This window comes from Convolutriloba macropyga, unplaced genomic scaffold, assembly GCF_964194025.1.
Source record: "Convolutriloba macropyga unplaced genomic scaffold, txConMacr16.3 SCAFFOLD_2632, whole genome shotgun sequence".
NCBI lineage: Eukaryota > Metazoa > Xenacoelomorpha > Acoela > Convolutidae > Convolutriloba > Convolutriloba macropyga.
In genome coordinates, this window is record NW_027453471.1 from 1 (window position 1) to 21834 (window position 21834).

At 32.5% G+C, this 21834-nt stretch overlaps 1 protein-coding gene across 1 annotated transcript; it reads left to right on the forward strand.

Annotated features, from left to right (window-relative positions):
- Window positions 1-763: 763 nt before the first annotated feature.
- On the forward strand, window positions 764-20173 carry LOC142358307 (acetylcholine receptor subunit alpha-like 1; the record flags this gene model as incomplete). The annotated part of the gene is made up of 4 exons (XM_075409731.1): window positions 764-951; window positions 18038-18082; window positions 18433-18542; window positions 20020-20173. Coding segments are annotated over 4 exons (497 nt in total), but the record flags the coding sequence as incomplete, so codon positions are not given.
- Window positions 20174-21834: the final 1661 nt, after the last annotated feature.

The following is a 21834-nucleotide window of genomic DNA, read 5'->3' on the forward strand; positions in this document are numbered from 1 at the left end:
CTCTTAATATAATATATGGTGCATGAACACGTAGCCAATTATGACTCAACTTGGTTCAGTCATATTTGTTTATTTCAATTATCTCGGCCTTAGTTGAGCATAAAGTTTTGTTTTTTTTTTGCAAAAATCGAGTGCAGAAACTTTTAGGCCAATTGAAAACTGATATTGTCTCAAAGATCTTCGAAATAGGAAAAATTATTCTTGAATTTATGAAAAAAAACTGTAATAAGTCCGGGGATGATTTTGATCGGAAGGCAGAGAAAAAGGTCCGATCCAAGGTCAAGGCCTGGTCATTTTTCTGATCAAAAGAGAAACTGAGTGACGTTTTGATTAGAGACAAAGTTCTGGAAAACCTGAAAAGATCGGACTGGGGTTTCAAATATTAGGTTAACGCTTTTCTGCGCATAACTATTTTTGGACCGTAAAACAACAAAAAAAATGATAACAACTTTTTTATTTTTTGATGTAATACAGAAACCATTTGTTTTAAAATGGAATTTTAATTGCAATTCTATCAATTTTTATTTAGATGAATAATGAAATTATTTATTTAACTTTTTTTCTAAAAGCTGTCAGCCATGCTGATAGTTTTCAACATGTAAAAGCAGCTTCGATATAAAGTCGCTCAAAAATGCTGACATTTCTCAGCTTGCCTCCCGACTTTTGATCTCAATCAATTAATTTCAAGTTGATTGAAGTTTTGACAGATCTTAGTTATAAATAATAACTTATTGGTTATAACTACTGTGGATAACTGTTTCAGCCCTAAACCCGGTGCCGCTCAGTTATGGAGAAATTCTACCTTTGCCTAAAACAAGGGTTACAAATGCCAGTTTTTACCTGGAACAACAGTTACTTAGCGGGTACAGCAAACGGGCAATTCCGAACCAGAATAACTCAGCTCCGTTCTGGATTTACACAGATCTTACCCTATACCAGCTGCTGGAACTGGTAAGCCTGGTTATCTCAATTATAACTGAGAAGTTATAAGGAAGTTATTAATAAATATCACCTTTATCTCCCTTATTTTGACTAGCTGTCGATTGTGAAATTATTGAACAAAACTTTGAGCTCACAGTATTTCAAATTTCGCAATTTTATTTACATGTGTTCGACAGCAGCATTTTGAGCAATTATTTTACAAGTGGGGTGATTATGTAATCAAAAACATGTGCTTCAAACAGAAACAGAAGATAATATTTTGAACTCAAGCGCAAAGTTCATATTTAGAGCTAATTGGTATAATTTTAGGGGCTTAAAAGGTCGTCTTGTTTGGTATGAAACTGGTATTTCCACTGGTTTCAACAAAATTGAGAACCCTGGTCGAGACTGGATGTTAATCTCGCTAGATCTGGCTATATCTGGCTAAATCTTAGAAGATTATACATGACACCAAGGTCATAAAGACAAGATTAAAGCACGAAACTAGTGATAAGTTAAGACATGACGGTTATAGCTTTACATAAAATTAATACACTACAACTTATACTTGAAATTATTGGGCTTTAATCAACATTCGAGTATGCTTGATATCTCGAACGTTTCCATTGCATCAATTATGTTTTTTTTAGAAAAAAATAACAAAAACGGTAAACAAAAATTGCTGCACCAGAATTTTCAGTCGCTTATAAATTAATGAGCTAAAAAATGGAAAAAATGTGAAAAATTGACATTATTTCGTGTTAGCATTAAAAATATCGGACTTTTGTTCCGACCCCACTTGTGATAAGATATTTTCTATCAAATGCTCATTCAAAATTGGTTTTTAGGCTCAAAAACTAAGCCAATTTGTTTTCCTAACAGACGAAAAGCAATAAAAAGACTAGTTTTAGTCTTATCGAGAAATTTACTATCACAAGAATCGAATTCTTTCGAAGCGGTTTTTTTTTAATCTTCTCTCATTTTCTTTTGCTTTTTTGCATGTCAATTAAAAACTAGCCTTTTTTCAAAGCCAGATTCTATCAATGACAAACTTCATCTGCAGTCGATTGAGGCTAAATGAAAAAATTTTTTGTTTTCCAGAAATCGCTAGTTTTTAATTGCTTCGAAGCTGTTTACGTACATTTAATGAAACTTTGTGTTTCATTTTGAGATTTTAATGTTATTTTTGTTGTCGTATAGCATAGACCAGCTTAATAAAAGTGCAATAAACTTCATAAGTAGCAATAAAGGAACTATTTGTGCTCTTAATCTAATGGCTCTTAAGACTATAAAAAAAATCGTAATTAAAATTTTTTCTGTGAAATTCTAAATTACTCCCACCGAACTAAAATTCTTTATAGTGAAGCTAAATCTAATTTGATTAAAGGTTTTATCTTCTAACTATTGATTTTATGATTTCGATGCAACAAATTTTCACATTTTTAATATTTTTGGCTATATGTTCATAAAATTGGTGGCTTTTGAAAATCTATCTACTTACCTCACCATTTTCACTTACCATTGGCGTTCAAGGGAACAAACATAAAGATTTTAGAGAATATCTTATTGTTTTAAGTGCTTCAACACTCCTCTCGGTCTTTTCTATTGAAATTTTGGTTTACGCCAGTACATGTTGTTGTTTCCATTGTCATAACTCTTTGGTGATTGATGACACATTGTTCTGTTGTTTGAGATATGTTTGGGGTCTCATTTTGAAACTAGCGTTTTTATTGATTTTCGTTCAAAGCCATTGCTTTTAATGTCTTTGATTCTTCGAGTTTTATCAAAAATTTCGTAGTTTTTGTATAGATAATCATATTTGTTGATATTTTCAAGCCATGTTTTAGAAAACAAACTTTTTTGTGTTGAAAATAATTAAACATAAAAAAGTTTTCATTGAATTGCTTGTTTTTTCATTGGCTTCGACACTTTTCTCCCGCTTTTTTTCGTTGAATTAGATGTTTTTGCCTGTATTAAAATATCGGACTTTTGTTCCGACCCCACTTGTGATAAGATATTTTCTATCAAATGCTCATTCAAAATTGGTTTTTAGGCTCAAAAACTAAGCCAATTTGTTTTCCTAACAGACGAAAAGCAATAAAAAGACTAGTTTTAGTCTTATCGAGAAATTTACTATCACAAGAATCGAATTCTTTCGAAGCGGTTTTTTTTTAATCTTCTCTCATTTTCTTTTGCTTTTTTGCATGTCAATTAAAAACTAGCCTTTTTTCAAAGCCAGATTCTATTAATGACAAACTTCATCTGCAGTCGATTGAGGCTAAATGAAAAAATTTTTTGTTTTCCAGAAATCGCTAGTTTTTAATTGCTTCGAAGCTGTTTACGTACATTTAATGAAACTTTGTGTTTCATTTTGAGATTTTAATGTTATTTTTGTTGTCGTATAGCATAGACCAGCTTAATAAAAGTGCAATAAACTTCATAAGTAGCAATAAAGGAACTATTTGTGCTCTTAATCTAATGGCTCTTAAGACTATAAAAAAAATCGTAATTAAAATTTTTTCTGTGAAATTCTAAATTACTCCCACCGAACTAAAATTCTTTATAGTGAAGCTAAATCTAATTTGATTAAAGGTTTTATCTTCTAACTATTGATTTTATGATTTCGATGCAACAAATTTTCACATTTTTAATATTTTTGGCTATATGTTCATAAAATTGGTGGCTTTTGAAAATCTATCTACTTACCTCACCATTTTCACTTACCATTGGCGTTCAAGGGAACAAACATAAAGATTTTAGAGAATATCTTATTGTTTTAAGTGCTTCAACACTCCTCTCGGTCTTTTCTATTGAAATTTTGGTTTACGCCAGTACATGTTGTTGTTTCCATTGTCATAACTCTTTGGTGATTGATGACACATTGTTCTGTTGTTTGAGATATGTTTGGGGTCTCATTTTGAAACTAGCGTTTTTATTGATTTCCGTTCAAAGCCATTGCTTTTAATGTCTTTGATTCTTCGAGTTTTATCAAAAATTTTGTAGTTTTTGTATAGATAATCATATTTGTTGATATTTTCAAGCCATGTTTTTGAAAACAAACTTTTTTGTGTTGAAAATAATTAAACATAAAAAAGTTTTCATTGAATTGCTTGTTTTTTCATTGGCTTCGACACTTTTCTCCCGCTTTTTTTTTCGTTGAATTAGATGTTTTTGCCTGTATTTGTTGTTCTATAAACTGTCACTGACCGGTCTCATTAGTTTCCAATTGAGGAGCGAAAAAACCTATTTGATGCAGTCAGTTGATTGCTTATAGTTTCAAAGTTCGTGATAATATTTGTTTTCAAGACTTTAACTTTTTTTTAAATGTTTTACGTTGTTGTTCTATTTGTCAGCTTGTAGATTATTCCTATCATTGAGAGATTTCACCCTCTTTCTTGTAACTCAGTTTTTAATTTGTCTAGTGATAGTATGCCGTAACTGATGTGTTTTTCGTACGAAAATATGCGTTTCCGTAAAGAAATTTTGTGAGTGGTCAATATTTGAGTCCCTCTTTTGTGTCGTTTAGATTTTTTGCGTTTATAACATCCATATGATTTGCAAGTGAAAACATTATCGTTTGCGGCAATTTTAGTTGAAATAGTATTATATATTGAAAAATTAATATTCAGATAATAGCTGATGACTTCAATGGGTTCAAAACTTCGTGTTTTTGTAAAATGCTAACAATATTTGTAATTCTGCATCTGTAGTCCTGTTCATTGGCTTCGTCCAATCAAAGACATGTTCTTTGGGTTCCTTAGGGACTTAATAATAAAATTATCAGGAAGTTCTTATTAGAAAGCTACAGGTTTCTATGACATTTCAAATATTTTAAAAAAATTGTTTAAAAATTTGGACGGATTTTTTCTATTGTAGCATCATTTTCTCTCCTCTTTGTCGACTTGTTAATCATTCTCATCGCGTACAATTCCCAGCTTTTTTTTTACAAGGAAAAAGTAAATTTTTTATTTGAAGAGTTATCTTACTGTATTTTTTTGTTACTACTTGCTCATAAATTTAGATAATTGTTTTTTTTTGCGTATTTTGTTGTTTGTTTTCTTCTTCAATTTTATGACTTCGAGTCAACAAGTTTTCATATATAATTTTTATTTTTGGCTATTTGTTCTTAAATTCCGTGGTTTTTGAAATTCTATCAATTTACCTCAAGCTTTTTGCGTTCGAGGGAACAAAGATAAAGATTTTAGAGGACATCTTATTGTTTTAATGGATTCAACACTCTTCTCGATCTTTTCTATTGAATTGTTAGTTTTCGCCTGTATATGTTGTTGTTTCCATTGTCATAACTATTTGGTGATTGATGACAACACATTGTTTTGTTGTTTGAGATATATTTTTGGCGTCTCATTTTGAAATTAGCGTTTTTATTGATTTCCGTTCAAAAGCCATTGCTTTTAATGTCTTTGATTCTTCGAGTGTGCGCCAAAATTTCGTAGTTTTTGTATAGTTAATCAATTTTTTTGATTTTTTGAAGCCAAGTTTTTAAAATAATAACAAACCTCTTTGTGTTGAAAATAATTAAACATAAAAAAGTTTTCACTGAATTGCTTGTTTTTCATTGGCTTCGACACTTTTCTCCCGCATTTTTTTTTCGTTGATTTAGTTGTTTTTGCCTGTATTTGTTGTTCTTTATACCGTCACGAACTGACAGGTCTCCTTGGTTTCCAACTGAGGAGAGAAAAAAACACATTTGATGCAGTCAGTTGATTGCTTATAGTTTCTAAGTTTGTGATAATACTTGTTTTCAAGAATTTAACTTTTTTAAATGTTTTGATTTGTTGTTCTCTTTGTCAAATTGTAATTTTTTTCTATCATTGAGAGATTTCACCCTCTTTCTTGTAATTCAATTATTAATTTGTCTAGTGATAGTTTGTTGGAACTGAACATCTATTTTTGAACAACTCTTCATTTGGTTGTCAATTAAATTAAAAATGTATATGCGCTCGGGTCAGAGCGTTATTTGTTAATTTTTAAAATGTAAATGGTTTATCTCGGAAGGTCCGACATTTTTTTGCCATCGACCTTATCTCAAAAAATGACATTCATGAAAATATGGATCAAACAGTTCAAACAATTTTTTCAAGATTTCATAGTTACTCATACATACGAAATTATGCATATACTTCCCAATTCCAGCCCGGATCACGGAAAAAATGCCAACCACTACTGAATCATGAATCACAAATCTTCGTTTTCGTTATGATCAAATTCTGATCATGGCAGTTTTTTCAGTCCGATGAGTACTTCCAGACATAGAAAAAGTAGAGCTCTCAATAATATCAGCCTTCGATTTGCTTGTCTTTTAATTTAAGAAATTACAGCGATCAATTCAATAATTATAGTTCTATGTGCTATTTTTAAGCCTTATGTTATTGAGAACAGAAATTACAGAAATTAATTAATTTTGAAATGGAGCGAGAAAATAGAAGTGGATTAATTGCTTCGTTTGTCTAATAATCTGAGCGTTTTATTATGCTTTAATATTCGACCTGGTTGATCTCAAGCACGTATAATCTGTGAAAATTTTGACCAAGTTTAAATTTTAAATGATTTCTCCGTAGTCACAGGAATATTTTTCTCTGAAATAAAATATGTATTAAAGCAAAAAAGGTTTTCCATTGTTTTTAACTAAAAATTGATTTCACTCTGACGCCATTACTATAAACAGAGAATTTGAACATAATTGTTTGCATAGAATAACAAAAAACAGCAGTTGGAAAATTCGACTGCTATGCAGCACAATTCTTTTGATGGGATCACCAAGGTGTCGTCTATGAATTTTGTTTTAGAAACAAAACAAACCGTAAAAATTTTGTCAGTAGTAGTTTTGAGTTCGAAACTTTTGGTCGAAAAATTGCGAACCAAAATTGCTTCGATTCGTTTTCTTTAAAAGGTCTGCTAGAGCAAATATCAAGCAAACGCTATGTAAAACATTAAGAAATGATAGAAACTGTTGCAACCGACAGCTTTTAATTTCTTTTGTAGGAATCATCAATTTCAGTTGAGTCGTTCATTTAGGCTGTCCCTGGAGACAGGCGGGTTCAATTCTTGTGAGATTCTTGCAAGACAATTCAAAACGTGGAAGATTCTTGCAAGAATCTTGTATGAAATGAATCTTGCACCAAAACATTAAAAGGCCGTTTATAGATCTGATTATTAATTTAAACTACCGAATCTGACGTTAAAACAGGTTTCATAACTCATAGATGTCCTAGTCGAATTCAAAGTCTTGCATGAATCTTGGAGGTATCTTAAAAGATTTTGCATTCCTAAAAATCTTGAAAGCAGGTTCTTTAAAAAGAAAACTACTGAAGAAGAGCTAAAAACAATTTATAAGACGTCAGCAAAAACAAAGAGAGTTCAGATCACGGCCAGTCATCAACGTCCAGCCATTAAATTTGACTTCTAAAGTCTCGCAAAGTGGAGCCATCAAAGTTGATTTCCTAGATTAGACTTCTAAATCGTTCAATTTTGTTGCTCTTCATTTGTTGCTCTTCATAATGCTAAGAGTCTCAACTTCAAAAAATCTTTTTCTAAATGAATTTCGATTGCTGTTTCTGATTGAGAGAATAATAATAGCAAAACTAGCTCTCATCAATTGAATATCATGTTTTATAAGGATTAGTTTAAAAACTTCTAGCAAATCTTGCATATTTCAACCAAAAATAATAACATTTTAACAAACTCGCGATAGTCTTTCATTTTCGACGAAAGCAAATTGCGACATATTTAGTGCATGCTGTGCGCAGTTATGAATTTTCCGAGCAGCCTATAATTTCATGGTCTTTTTTTCAAGAATGACGTAAAAATAAGCATTTTTGGCTCAATTTAAAGCATAGTAATTATTCAGAGCAGAAGGGTACATTGCTAGCAAGTTGCCACTTTGAATTTTAGTATAAATATTGAAAATTTAGCTAGAGCATCCAATTTTCAAAGAATTAGACAAGCGTCAACTGTGAATTCAACGGAAAAAAACATGTCAGATAATTATTGCTCTAATTGAAGTTTTGACATTTAGACAGCAACACTTTTTTCGGCTGGGTAACAGAAATTAAGATCACCCTAATGCAAATTTTTTCAGAAATTTATTAGTTTTTTCAGACCTGCAAAACTTTGTCAAGCTATTAAGAAAAATTTACTAAATTAGTGCGATAATGTGCTCAAATAACTAGATCAATCCAAATAGAGCGACTTTGGTACAAAATTTCAAGATCTAGGATGCTCATTGGTCATACAACATTCGAAACGATCTGTGTGCCTATTTTAATTACCCAAAATTTTATATTTCTACAAGAAATTATTCCTGATCAATTATACTGCAAAACAAGTTGTGGATTTCATTTTGTTATAAATTACAATTGACAGATTTTATTGCATACTTTTTAAGCGGGAAATAAACCCTTTTCTATCGTTTTCTGTCACTATAAAATTCTGTCTTCCCGGGTCGAGACTGAATGGTTAACTTGTAAGAATTTGCAAGTTTCTTGAAAAAGATGGTTAATTGTATGAACTTGCAAGTCAAATGGTTAGCTTGTAAGAACTTGCATGTCGAAGGGCAAGCTTCTAATTTTCTTGCAAATTCGTTCTGTATGAGCTCAACTCTTATTGTTTGATTCATTTCAACACTCATCCATTTATAGCGAAAACGCGTGGGTGCTAGTAGTTCAGTATGAATACCAAAATACAATCCGACCTAAGTTGACCAAATGGTTACTTGTCAGTTTTGTCATCTATGGAGGACCTTTTGCAATTCAATTCATAAACAGCAGATGTCAATTAGCTTTTCACGATTGCTTTTCATAAAATGTTCCTAAAATTTACACCCTTTTACCTTTCGTTGCTTTGATTGAAATTTATAATTCATGTGTCAGATTTTTCTTGAAATAATTTAGTGACCTTCCATTTTGTATAGCATTTTATATTTCGTTATTCCAATTCACAATTTTCCCAATCCTATATTTTTAAACATATGTTTGCATTCATATCTTGCAAGGTTTTAATGTTTTTTTTTTGATACAATATAGGCAGAGTTTTAATCTTGTAACAACTTATACTCTAAGAGCCCATGAAAGAACATAAAATTTAAGTCAAATTTTTAACTTTTAGGAACCCTATGAGTCGAATGGTTAATTTTTAAGAGCCTTGTAAGTTAAATGGCTAACTCGTAAGAACTTGTAATTCGATTGATTAACTTGTAAGAATTTGTATGTCGAATGGTTAACTTGTTAGAACTTCGCCTTGTAAGTTTCTGCCTGCAACTTGCAAGATCTTACAAGTTAACCATTCGGCTTCAACATGGGTCTTTTCATGTAACGCGTTTATTTGCTTTAGATCTTGCTTGGGAGATTTTTAATGTTTTCGTTGTAACGGTTACATCCAAAAAAAATTTCTGAATTGTTTGGGTCAAAAAATACCTCTCGAATTTTGTCAAACACTCAAACTCGCTCTCGCGAATGTTTCTCAAGTGATTTCGAGCGCAATTTTGATCGAAATTTGTTTTATTTTGAGTTGTTAACTATTCAAGCTGCCGACAAGCCATAATTGATATGTTTTTGCGCCTGAACAAACCAATAATAGAATGACATTATTTAGGACACTGCCAAAAAGCTTTTTAATGCTAAATCCTTGACGAAGCTAATTTATCGCTACTTATAAAATTTCTCCCTTTCACATCAAAAGCTTTCCTATCTTTTCAACAATCTTTTAAATGTGGGGGTAATGTTTCAATTCTTCAATTGAACTGCGGGTGAATTCACTAGGGAGAACAGAGCATAAATTAACTGTTGAAAACAGTTTAAAATGGGGTGAAGAAAACGGTTCATAAACCGGTTTAAAGAAGGAAAAATCTATTCATAAAGTAGGATTTAGTAAAAATTCCAAATCTGAAGATGCTTAACAGGCGGGCATAATTAGGTTATAATTCTCAAGGGGGTTCACAAAATTAGCCTGACCTGAAAACTATATAATCAATTTGGACATGCCCAAAATGGGTAAATTGGATTTCACACAGTTTTGATGGAAATCAATAAAAAGTTACTATCTATGGAAGTCTATTATAATTTAGTAGCTGAAATAGTTAGTAACGCATGAATAATCATGATTTGAAAAGCTTCGCCTTGACAAAGTGGACTGATTTTTCACAGCAGAGCTAAAGAATTTGAAAGAGAAAAAACTTTGATAGAACTAAACGTCAAAATTCGCAAAAGAGTCAAAATATCGTCGGGTTCCGCCGTTCTCTTTGATTTGGGCTATCTGTTTTGAGATTTTAAGAGTAAACAAATACATCGCTCCAATTAAAGAGAACAGTGAGCTAAATTTTCACGATGAACCAGTCCTGTGATATAATTTCGAAACGCGAACCAATCAATTGTCACCCAATCAATTGTCAAATGCACATTGGTGAAAACATATATATATATTATTAGCGGTCTTTTATGCGTCAAATGTCTGGAACCCAGGACCACTGTATCTTCAACGCTTGAAAAAACTACAAAGATCATGTTTAAAATGGATAACTTGCCGTTCAGTTTTGGGTGACAATGAATACGTTGAGAGCCTAATTCGAAATCACCTATTGCCAATCAGTTATTTTCTAGTTCTTAACAACCTAATTCTGCTTAACAAGATGTTAGTGGGCTTAACTTCTATGAATGCCTCAGACCCCTGGTCAAAAACTTTTGGTTGTCCGAAGACCAGATCAAGTGAAAAAATTTTTATTGAAGCCAGAAAAAGGTTTCGTAAACGTTCTGAAGATAATTACTTTAATAGAGTAGCCCGATTCAATAATTCTTTGTCTCAACTTAACAGTTTTTCTAACTATTCACCTCACAAAAATCCATTTGTGAGGTGATAAGAAGTTTGATAAGAAGTGAAGAGCTTTTTGGAAAGGGAGGCAGTGAAAAGATTCAAATATGAAAGTTACCCTTCAGGATGGAAAGTTTTTGAGAAATTTTAATTATTTAAACTTGATTTCTCTCCTAATCTGGGGACTACTAAGCTGATTGTGACCATGTTTGGTTGAATTCAACATTATTATTATTAAAATTATTATGATTATTATCATTATTATTATTATTATTATTATTATTATTATTATTTTTATTATTACTATTATTATTATTACTATTATTATTATTATTATTATTATTATTATTATTATTATTATTATTATTATTATTATTAATAATTTTATTGTTATTATTCTTATTATTATTATGATTATTATTATTCGTGAATAGAATAAAAAGAGGGGAAGCTAAAGAGACTTTATCACTATGTGAAGCAGACGGAACAGACATAGACAAAAAAGTCCTTTTCGATGCGCTATTAATATCGGTCTGAAAGAAAACGCAGCTTTTTTTTGAAAAGAATGCTTTGAATATGAAAATTCAAACTCATTGGAACGTAACGGTTAGTGCCTTTTCCGCGTTTTGTTTACTCTCTCTCTCTCTCTCTCTCTCTCTCTCTCTCTCTCTCTTTACATTGATGTTCTTCGGGCCACAAAAATTGTTTTGGCTTTTTGTTTCGTCAACCATTGTCTTTCTCTCATTCAAGCCAAGTGGAATTTTCTCTTTGACTCATTTCGTAATAAACAATGCATGGATATTCCTAATACAACTATAGGTCTCAAAAACAGTCGAATAATGTGTTGAGTCACTCGCTATCTTTGAATTGTTTTGGAATGTTTTTGTCTGGGGTTTTCTGTCTGTTTTCCTGGGAATTGTTTGCTGGTGGCTGCTATGTGTGAGACCTATATTAATTGTAAATTTTTTGGTGGAAATCTTTTTGGGGGCGGTTTGTCCAGAACTTATCAGTAAATAGCGTCAAAGTTTCTATTACCCAATGGGAAGGTACCATTAGAGTAAGAAAACAATTGTAATTATTTCTATCACCAATGTGAAAAGTCCATATAAGTGCCCGGGTCGAGACGTGATGGTTAACTTATAGGAACTTACAAGTCTGATGGTTATCTTGTAATTTTCTTCCAAGCTTCACCATAAGGGTAGAAATAGTGATTTTATTTCATATATATTTCCAATTTTTTTATATCATTGATTCCTGTGATAAAAACATCAAGAAGACATGACTGTTTGGACCTTTTCCGTTTATGCCCCATAATATTTCCATCTCATTTTACATATTTGCTATATTTTACATAATGACTTACTGTGTAGTGACACGTGCTCTGTAATGTGTGTGTGTGTGTGTGTGTGTGTGTGTGTGTGTGTGTGTGTGGGGGGGGGGGGTCGCATAACGTACGCGGGGGGGCACATAATAATAATAATTATTATTATAACTGTGGTTTCTGCATAATCGCAGCGGAACAGCATTAGGCCAACAGTAGCCTGTTTTCAGCTGCCCTTTTTCTGATTATTCCCCACATTTCAGACTGATCTTTTTATGAGCAGCATTGCTATTTTTTTGGTGACTATGGCCACTTTCTGAAACTTTAACGTGGTACCATCATTGCAGCCAACATTGGTCAGGCTATGGTCAACTTGAAGCTATGGTTAAGTAAGAACTCATCCTCACACAGACAGCTTCACGGAGGCAGGGGATTGCACTCTCAATCATTGGCGTGGGAACCACACACCATACCTCTCGGCTATCACGCCACCATACGGAAAAGATCCAACTATTAAGTCATAAAACAATTGTGTGTGTGTGTGTGTGTTTAAAATTTCTGTTAAGCTTCTATCCTTCGTAGAATCCACGTAAGCTTCTATCCTTCGTAAAAACCGTAATGCTAATGGACCATCCATTCATAAGAATAATCAATCAAACTTTTTGTTTTTACCTTTTAAATCTTATTTCAACGCCCGAATTGTGGATCATTCCAGAAATTAGAGTTAAACAAACGGATACTTTTACTATCAACGAACAGTAAGTTATGATAATCAAATTATTTAAAAGTCAAATCACTGAAAAGTCAAGTCATGTATTAAAAAAATTAATAAACGTGACGCAAAATTGCCGCTGCATACCCTCGTTCATTTAAAGCCGGGGTTCCTGGAGTATGCTTTTTTGTTAGAACCTATTCTCTTATTATTTCTGTCAAAGGTGAGTAAGTTGAGATACCCCAGCTAAGTCCCGAAGGAGGGGGGGGGGGAGTGGGGGTGTCATGACTGCGCTAGATGGACATGCCATTGTACAGACCTTCCCAGGCAAAACTGCTTCAAATTTTCATAAGTTCAAAATTGTGTTTGTTCACAGTTTTTTGATTTCTTGTCCAGATTTTTTCTTATTTTTATACATATGTTTTGCTTACATATTTTATAATTGTTTCATTTCGTTTATAGTGGCGATACTTGGTTGTGATAAACAGCCGGATGTGATATTCAACAAATACTTGGTACAAGGATAGATATCGAAAAAAACGCGAAAAGCAAATTTTACGGCTCAAAACATTGTAAAGCGTCCAGATAGTAATTCCCGAGTTTTTTTTTTGCGACACCAACTGTGCTCTTTACTTCGAGAGGTGAAATTTTTCATTTCCAGGCAAAGATTCAAAATTTTCTTTGTTTGGGGATTTTGATAGTTTTGAATTGATGTTTTTCACTGCAGTAGCACTCTAGTAAAAGTTCTGAAGCAGCCATTTTTCTACCCAGAAAATTTTCAAGCGTTCAGAGTTCCCTAGGTTTACACTTTTAAGCGTTCAAACTTGCGTTTTATCCAGAAGTTTGTGCGTTTAGAGCTGCCCAAGTCCAGACTTTCACGCGTTTGAAGTGGGCTCTGTGTCCAAACTTTCGTGCTTTTATTCGTGTTTTAGGCCGTGTGAACGCACGAACCCCCCCCCCCCCCCCTTGTGCTTTCATTTTGATTTGGACATCGACTTTTGGTCTGAATCCTGAGCTTGGATCTTGTTCAACGACGTCAAGTTAAATCTAAACACATTTTTCATTTGATTTCTCTACTAAACTGCTAAGACTTTAACTTATCATTTTTGCCGCCTTACAGAACTGAAGATAGACTGTATTTGTATTTGTAATTTTAGTCCAGTTTCTCATTTTTTTTAAATCTCAGATCTGATCGAATAGACCGTGTGAACACATTTCCATAGTATAAATTTAGTCGTGAGTTCAAATAAAACCACCGATTTAAACTAATGGCCCTTTTTATGACATTAATGTTGATCAATTTACTATTCTAGAGTGAAACTAAGAACCCTCTCGTCCATAAAAACTGACAATTTGAATAGTAGCGTACTACAATTATAGCGAAAACGCTCAAATTCATTACCGCGAATGTGTAATCACCCGTGATAAAATCGAATGGCGCTTATTAAAAGCCGACGAGTATAGACTAAAAATTTGCTGGTTTTCAAACTAGCCTTCAAAGAGCTGTGAAAGTGGATTTTTGTCTTACATGGTATCAAAATTGGTGGAATAAAATTTTGTTTGTTCAATATTGGCGACCGATTTAAATCGTACCCTTACCACGATCCAAATTCTATATTGTATTGTAATATTTTCTGGGCTATAAAATAGGATTAACCAAATAACGGGCCCGTTAAAAGTATCTCAACTTGAACTATTTTGCCCTTAATTCTTTAGGTGAAGCTCAATAAAATATTTTGTAGTGTCATGATTGGAATGCATGTTTTAATCAGTGAGTAAATATGTATGATTTCGGTCCCAAGGTTTTTCCATGGTTCGGTCAAAAATTTATCAAGCTAAAAATATTTAAAGATTTGCCGTCTTAGAAAAGAATGGAGAAATTTTAGAAGAATTCTGAAATTCGACTTAAACAGTTCGATCGTTAATGCAATCTCAAATACCTTGGTAATGGTTATAAAGCGTTTGTTATATAATTGATCAATTTAATTCCAAAAATTATACCTAGTAAACAGAAAAACTACAGAAAAAATAATACATATAACGTTTTCAGCAACTTTTTTTTTCAAAAAAAAAAAGGATTAGATTTGGAAGGCTTTTAAGCGGAATATATTACAATTTTTGTTCGCTAAGAGATACAATGGAATGAATTCAGCTATTTTTTAAAAGAACATGTTGTCATCTCTGAAGACAGAAAATAGAAACTAGTGTTTTTCGCTCATAGTAAAAAGAAATAACGCAAAATAACAACTATAATCAAGACAAGCCGCTTCTGAATTAATGCAGAGTTAGGACTTGTCAAGACTAAGGAGATGACGTCATCTTTTTTCTAAGTGACTTAAAATGGGAGCTCTTATACACTAATGAACCTTGACCCGCAAATTTTCTAAATCACTAATTATTGTTCCGACCCCACTTGTGGGGGGAGGAACTATATCCTCAAATGGGTTTTTTTTGTTCAGTCAATTTTGGCCGATCGATATATTCATTGCAGAGAAATGTGAGTGGTATCATTAAAAAGCTGGTCCAGCGTAGAATTCAAAATTAAAAAGATTTTTTTTATTTTCATTTTTTTCGAGGAGTTATCGAGGATTGAAGTTTTGAGTGAACACGGGATAATTGTTCACTTTTGGTGTCATTTTTCTTCAAATTAAGATATTTTCTATAAAAATATTATTTCAAACTTAAATTTCTTGCCAAAAAATGAACCAATTTCGTGTTCCAAACAGACTAAAGGCGATAAAAAAGGCTAGTTCTGGTCTCATAGGGGGCTTCAAAATCAAAAAAATTCGAAATCTACTTGAGAGCTCTTTTTTATAAAACTTTTCTACTTTTTTAGCTTTTTTACGTCACCTAGAGACAAGTCACTTTTCATATCGAAGTTCCGTTAATGACAAACCTCCTTTTCAACCAAATGAAGCCCAATGAACAAAAAAAATCGTTTTCAAGGAATTGTTCATGTTTTTTTTAACTTCGACTGTGAGTTTTCGTAATTTCTAATTTTTCGGAGTCTTATGGCATGGAATCTTTGACTAAAAGTGCAATATGTTCCGTAACATGAATCAAGTGAGCTTTTTCTAGTGCTTTGAGTGGACAGCTAATGGCTGTTAAGACTTGAAAAATAATTTGTCGAAAACTTTTTCAAACATTAACCAATCATAAACTTATTATCGTGAACTGTAAGTCAGTCTCTGTGATTACAGCACCCTCCTTTGTCCTATTGTAACCAGAATTGATCTAGCTGGCGGTTTTTTCTTCTAACTGTTAGATATATGACTTCAATGATGTTTTAATTTTTTTGTATATTTCCGTGTTATTGGTTACTTTTGAAATCATTTCACATTATCCCAAAATTGAAAGCTCCTATTGGCTTCAAATAGACATTCAGTGGATCAAGGATACATTTTTTAGAGAAAAGTTTGTGGTTTCAAATGGCTTCGACCTTCTCTTCTCGCACTTCTCTCCTGTGTTTTTTGTTTTTGCCTGATTTTATTGGTGTTATCAAAGTCTTAAAACGTATTGTGATCTCTTATTGATTATCTATGCATGACAAACACCTTTTTACTGCCATCGTGTTATTTTTGAGCGTAGTTATTGACCTCTGTTAAAAGTTTTTTGTACATTAACCTATTCTAAACATTTTTTCGTGGATTGTTTGTCATTCTTAGTACCTACATGATCCCTTTATATTTCTAATGCAGTCAAAAATAATCTGGTTAGCGGTTTTCATCTTCTACCTATTAGTTTTAAAACTTCAATGCCAATAGTTTTCTTTTTTTGGGTTTTTTTTCTCTTATTTTTGGATCCTTTTGAAATCTGATCACATTGTTCCCTTACTGATAGTTCCCATTAGCTTAGGTAAGACGTTCAAGGGTTCATATAAAAAGTGTTTAGAGAAGAACTTATGATTTAAATTACTTCGACACCTTCTTCTGGCACTTTTCTACTGAATTTTTGTTTGTTGCCTGTCTTTATTGTTGTTTTCATCTTCAATAACTTGTTGTAAGGTCTTATGGACTAAATATGAATGGCCAACAAACTTTTTGTCCGATGAAGTCATAATTTAGCGTATTTAGTGGATTCCGCTGAAAGCTAATGAAATTAATGGCGTTGATACTACGAGTTTTCTCAAAAATTTCTTGAATCTAATGTAATTGTTCATATTTGATTTTATAAAACTATATTGATAAAAAAGAGGGATCTCATTGCTGTTAAAGAATTGATTGAACATAGAAAATCTCCAATTTTTTGTATTCCTAAAAGTAACCTATCTAATGAAATTATTTGTAACGGATGCTTTGTTTGTCGGACAATATGCGTTTTTTCAACGTTTTTTGATTGCTCGGTTTTTTGCGCTCCTTTTTCTCTTCTTTCAGAACAATCGCGTAGTAACAGATCACAATGGTTTACAAATGTAGCACAAATAAATTTATTTAATCTCTCAGTATAATTCCTGCAGCTGAATCAGTAGAAATAAGAATTGAGTTAAAAATACATAATACTCAGATAATAGCTAATGATTTTAATTATTGCAATAGTTTGTGTTTGCGCAATTCGTTTCTAATTTTTTGGGTTATTCTTAAGTTAATTTCTAAGGCTTAAATTACCCAAAGGCAAAGCCTCTTGGTTTTGTAGTAATTTTTGTTGTAATTTATCAGGGATTATATAGGTAAAAGCTAATGATTTTTACGACTTTTTAAAGTTCTTGGTTTAAAAAATGTTGATTAATTTTTGAATTTCGCCTCTTTGATCGTTCTTTTTGTTGACTTGTAACACAGTCTCATTAAAAAAACTTTCGGTCCGCTGTATAAAAAGGAGAAAGTAAATTTGAGTAGTTAAAAGGTTTTACCTGACTGCATTTTGACGTTGTTACTATGTGCTTTTGAAATTAGATATTCAGTTTTTGCCGTGAAGTTTTGTTTTTGCTAATTTTTTGGTTGGTTTTTTTGTCTCGTATTGTCTTTAAGGTCAGATCTCATTGGCGCTGTAAAAAGCCATGGCATTATGTAATTCAATTAGTAGATAGGTTGTGTGACGATTGTTTTAAACTCAAACATCTATTTTTGTTATTTCTTCATTTGGTTGACAATTAGAGTCAAACATGTAGATGAGCTCGGGTCGGGTCGGGTCGGGTCTCGAGCTCGGGTCGCAAACGCACATTAACGAGCCGCCTTGTTAAGACTTAAAACGTTTAGTCCACGTGATGAATATTTAATCTTTCAAAGAATTGATCATTTTAAAATTTGTTTGTTTGTTTGTTTCAGAACTTCCGACTTCAGATGATCAAGGTCCTCATATGGGAAACAACGGTAAGTTGATTTTATCTGGATCAAGAAACGCAAAGATAAAAATTAATTAAGCAATTAATTTACTTTAAAGCAAAAATGATTATTGATCAAATTCGGAATACTCATTAAAATAATTGAAGAAATACTGACTGAGAAAATTTTTGGAGCCTTTTGAAATGCAAGAATTTCGCTTTTTTCAACTAAGGACGGCGAAAAACAGTCATACTCATAAAATGAGTTACAAAACGCTCATTGACGCTGTAAAATTAAATTTCCTCAAATTCTCCTGCCGAAAGTGCTCTTTACCAATACGTTGTTGACGGGTGTTTCTATTTGGGAAATTTTGCAGAAATATTGCTAATGTTTATCAGCACTGGAATGATGCCAACTTGAAGTGGAATCCGGACGACTTTGCAGGAATCACTTCCATCAGATTGCTCGATTCAGATGTCTGGACTCCTGATCTCGTCATATCCGAAAGGTCAGCAAACGGCGAACAGAGCTCATTTAATTGTAATTTTGTTTTTAGAAAGGAATTGATGTTTCAAATTGATGACTTCAAATTTAAAATTCTTTTACAACTTATATATAAATGATTAAATCGTTTTTTTTTCAAAATTGTATCGCTGTAGTTTTTGGATTTATTGTTTTCTTGTTTCATTACAAAATTTTTACTTGTTGTATTACATGTATTTTTTGGATTGGCTGTTTTCATGTTTCAACACAAAAAATTCGGATCGATTCTCGCATTACCCAAGCCGGATCCGAATGGTTATCTTGCAAGATTTTGCCAGAATCTGGCAGAATCTTGCAAGACGATACATCGTCTTGCAAGAATTTCTGCCAGAATCTTGCAAGATCTTGCAAGATAATCATTTTTTGCAAGAATTTTGCAAGATAGCCATTCGTTCTGCCAGAATCTTACAAGATAACCGTTCGTTTTGCAAGAATCTTGCAAGATAGCCGTTTGCAAAAAAAAGCTTTCCTACACTTGAAAAGACCTTACACTTGGAAAGAAAACGCTAAAACGGTTGCAATATTTGAATGGACACATATTTTGCGCATCGACAAAAAAGCGAAAGACAATTATTAAAAAACATCAAAAAAGTATTAATCTAAGCATCAAATTTTTTGGGCATTGGCAAGAAAAATTAAGCGTAAGGAGCTAAATTAAACGAAATAAAGCTGTTTAAGATCCAAAGAATAATAACACATAATTTTTTCATCAGAAAAGGTAAAATAGACGTGCAGTTTTGTAAATCTTGATAAAGTCGAAGGAAAATAATTTTTGATAGTAATTTATTTTGTGTTAAAAGTTCTCAAAGGCAGATTTTAATTTGTTTTCTTCAGATAATTCATATTTCCAGATTTAAAATCTATTCAAAAATTTTTTTCTTAAAAAACACGCAACTGATTCTTAAGTAATCTTCTGGTCGAAATGAAATGTGTTGCATGAATGAGAGCCAATAAGAGGACATCTCGACCGGAACGAACTTGCAAGAATCTTGCAAGATAACCATTTTTCTGCCAGATCTTGCAAGATAACCATTTTTCTGTCAGATCTTGCAAGATAGGCAGTTTTTGCAAGATTCTAGCAGAATCTTGCAAGATAACCATCTGGTCTCGACTGGGGTAGACGGAGAAGATAACAATGTAACAAAACAGGACAACATAACAAAAAACAACAAAAAACTAGCTGCAAATTAGGCTGAAACAAAGTGTAAATAAAAAAATCACGTTGTTTGGTTTCTTTGTTAAACTTTTCACCTGAAAAACTAAAGGTTTTGTTTTAAATCTCCTTAAACTTTATTTTAATTCCTGGCAGCTTCTCACTTTTTCAAGTTGCGGACATTTTTTTGAAAACTGAACTTTCACAAATAGTTTCCACAATTTTATCATTTTTTTATTCATCGTGTTGTATCTGAATCCAATATTCAATAGCAATTCTTTGATTTTAGAATCCTCTACTCCACTCATTCCACTCATTCATTCCACTCATCGAGTCCACTCATTCATTCCACTCATGCAGTCCACTCATACGGTCCACTCATACCCCCCAAATATGTCTTTTTAATAAGTGAAAAATCACTGCTCAAGGAGAAATTTGGGTAACCTGGATACATATATGACTCAGTGTTCGACACCCCCCTCCCCACCCCACAACTACCTCACACACGCGCGCATACATGTACACACATACACTCACACACACACACACAAATACACTCACACACATACATACACACAGACATACCTATATAAACATGCATACACATGCACAAATATACACACATAAACAAACATACATACAATACACAAACACACGCACACACACAAACACACACACATATACATACACACATCCAGATCGTTCTTTAGCGATATTTCTTATAAAAAGAACGACTCGATTTTATTACAGGTCGCAGACATTGTCTAAACCTTAATTGGTTTTCCTCAAGTTTGGTTTGGCAATCGACAATTTTCTAGACATAAGATTAAATTCAAACCAAACTTTTAATTTTTGGTTTTGCACGTAACGTAATTCGAGGTTTGCTCATTTTGATTTATTCGTTAAATAATTTAGGTTTTCGAAAACAGAATCTAGTTTTTATGAAAAACAATATCCCTGAACCATAAAAAGATTTTGGTCCAGGGCTGTGTAGTTAAAGTCAATAGTCCCTGTTCTGGTTATAAGTTTCTTTCATAAAGTTGAGGCTATAACCTTAGTTGCTACCTTTCAATCATATTTACTTTTTATTCAAAAAGCTTTTATAATCAATTATATCGCACCTCCATGTTTTTGAGTTCTGTTTTTGAATTTTTTTGCTTAATTGTTGATTAAAAATTGCGTTTTTATTTTCCTTCAGTACGCATCGACTCTCATGTTGTTAGTTACTATTGTATCGAATTCACTAAAATAATTCAAAAAGCGAGAAATTCAGACTGGACAAGTTCTGGACAAGACTTGGATTTAGACTGATAAGTGCAAAAAGTGATTAATCTTAGTTCTGAATCAGTACTGAAATTAGACTTGCCCAGTAATGAAATTGGCTTGGCTTTATGTCCTGGTAATAATTTCTGCTTAAAATATTTTAAACTTTTTCTGTTAGCCAGACAGTTCATGTTGGGTCGTAATAATAGCTGACAGTTCATAGTACATATATCCGCTAGACAACGTAATTCATGTCATGCAAATTTCTGCAAACAAAACCCAAATATTTCAAACTGATTAAAAACTTGTGCCAGACAGTTTTCAGATTGACAGCAAAATTATGGAAAGCAATTTTGATGGCCCGTTTCATGAAATGTAAATTTAGTTACGAATAAGTGTAGTTATTATAAGTGATTAAACCATATTTATAACCCGTCATGTCATTGAAAAAGCTCAATCATACATTTGTTAACACAAATTGCAAAAGTTATAAATCTTGTTCAAAATCTATTTTTTTAATGATACTGGTGTGCAAAATTGGGGCTTAAATTTTGTTCATTTAAACCCATCGATTCTAAACGATTTCATGTTCAGAAAACACTCAAGTTCAACCGAACCAATTTTAAATTCAAATAGGCCCTCTAAAATTTACTACAAACCTAATACCTCGGTCTCAACTTTAATTCGCCCAAAAAGCCCTTCGCGGGGTGTTTGAATGACAGAATAATCTGGCTAGATTATGCAATTGGGCTTAAGATAAACTAGCCAGACAGAAATTTCTGGTCCTGAAGGGTAATCTGGCCTTTTGAAAGACAAATATACGATGCTTTAGTAGATATAT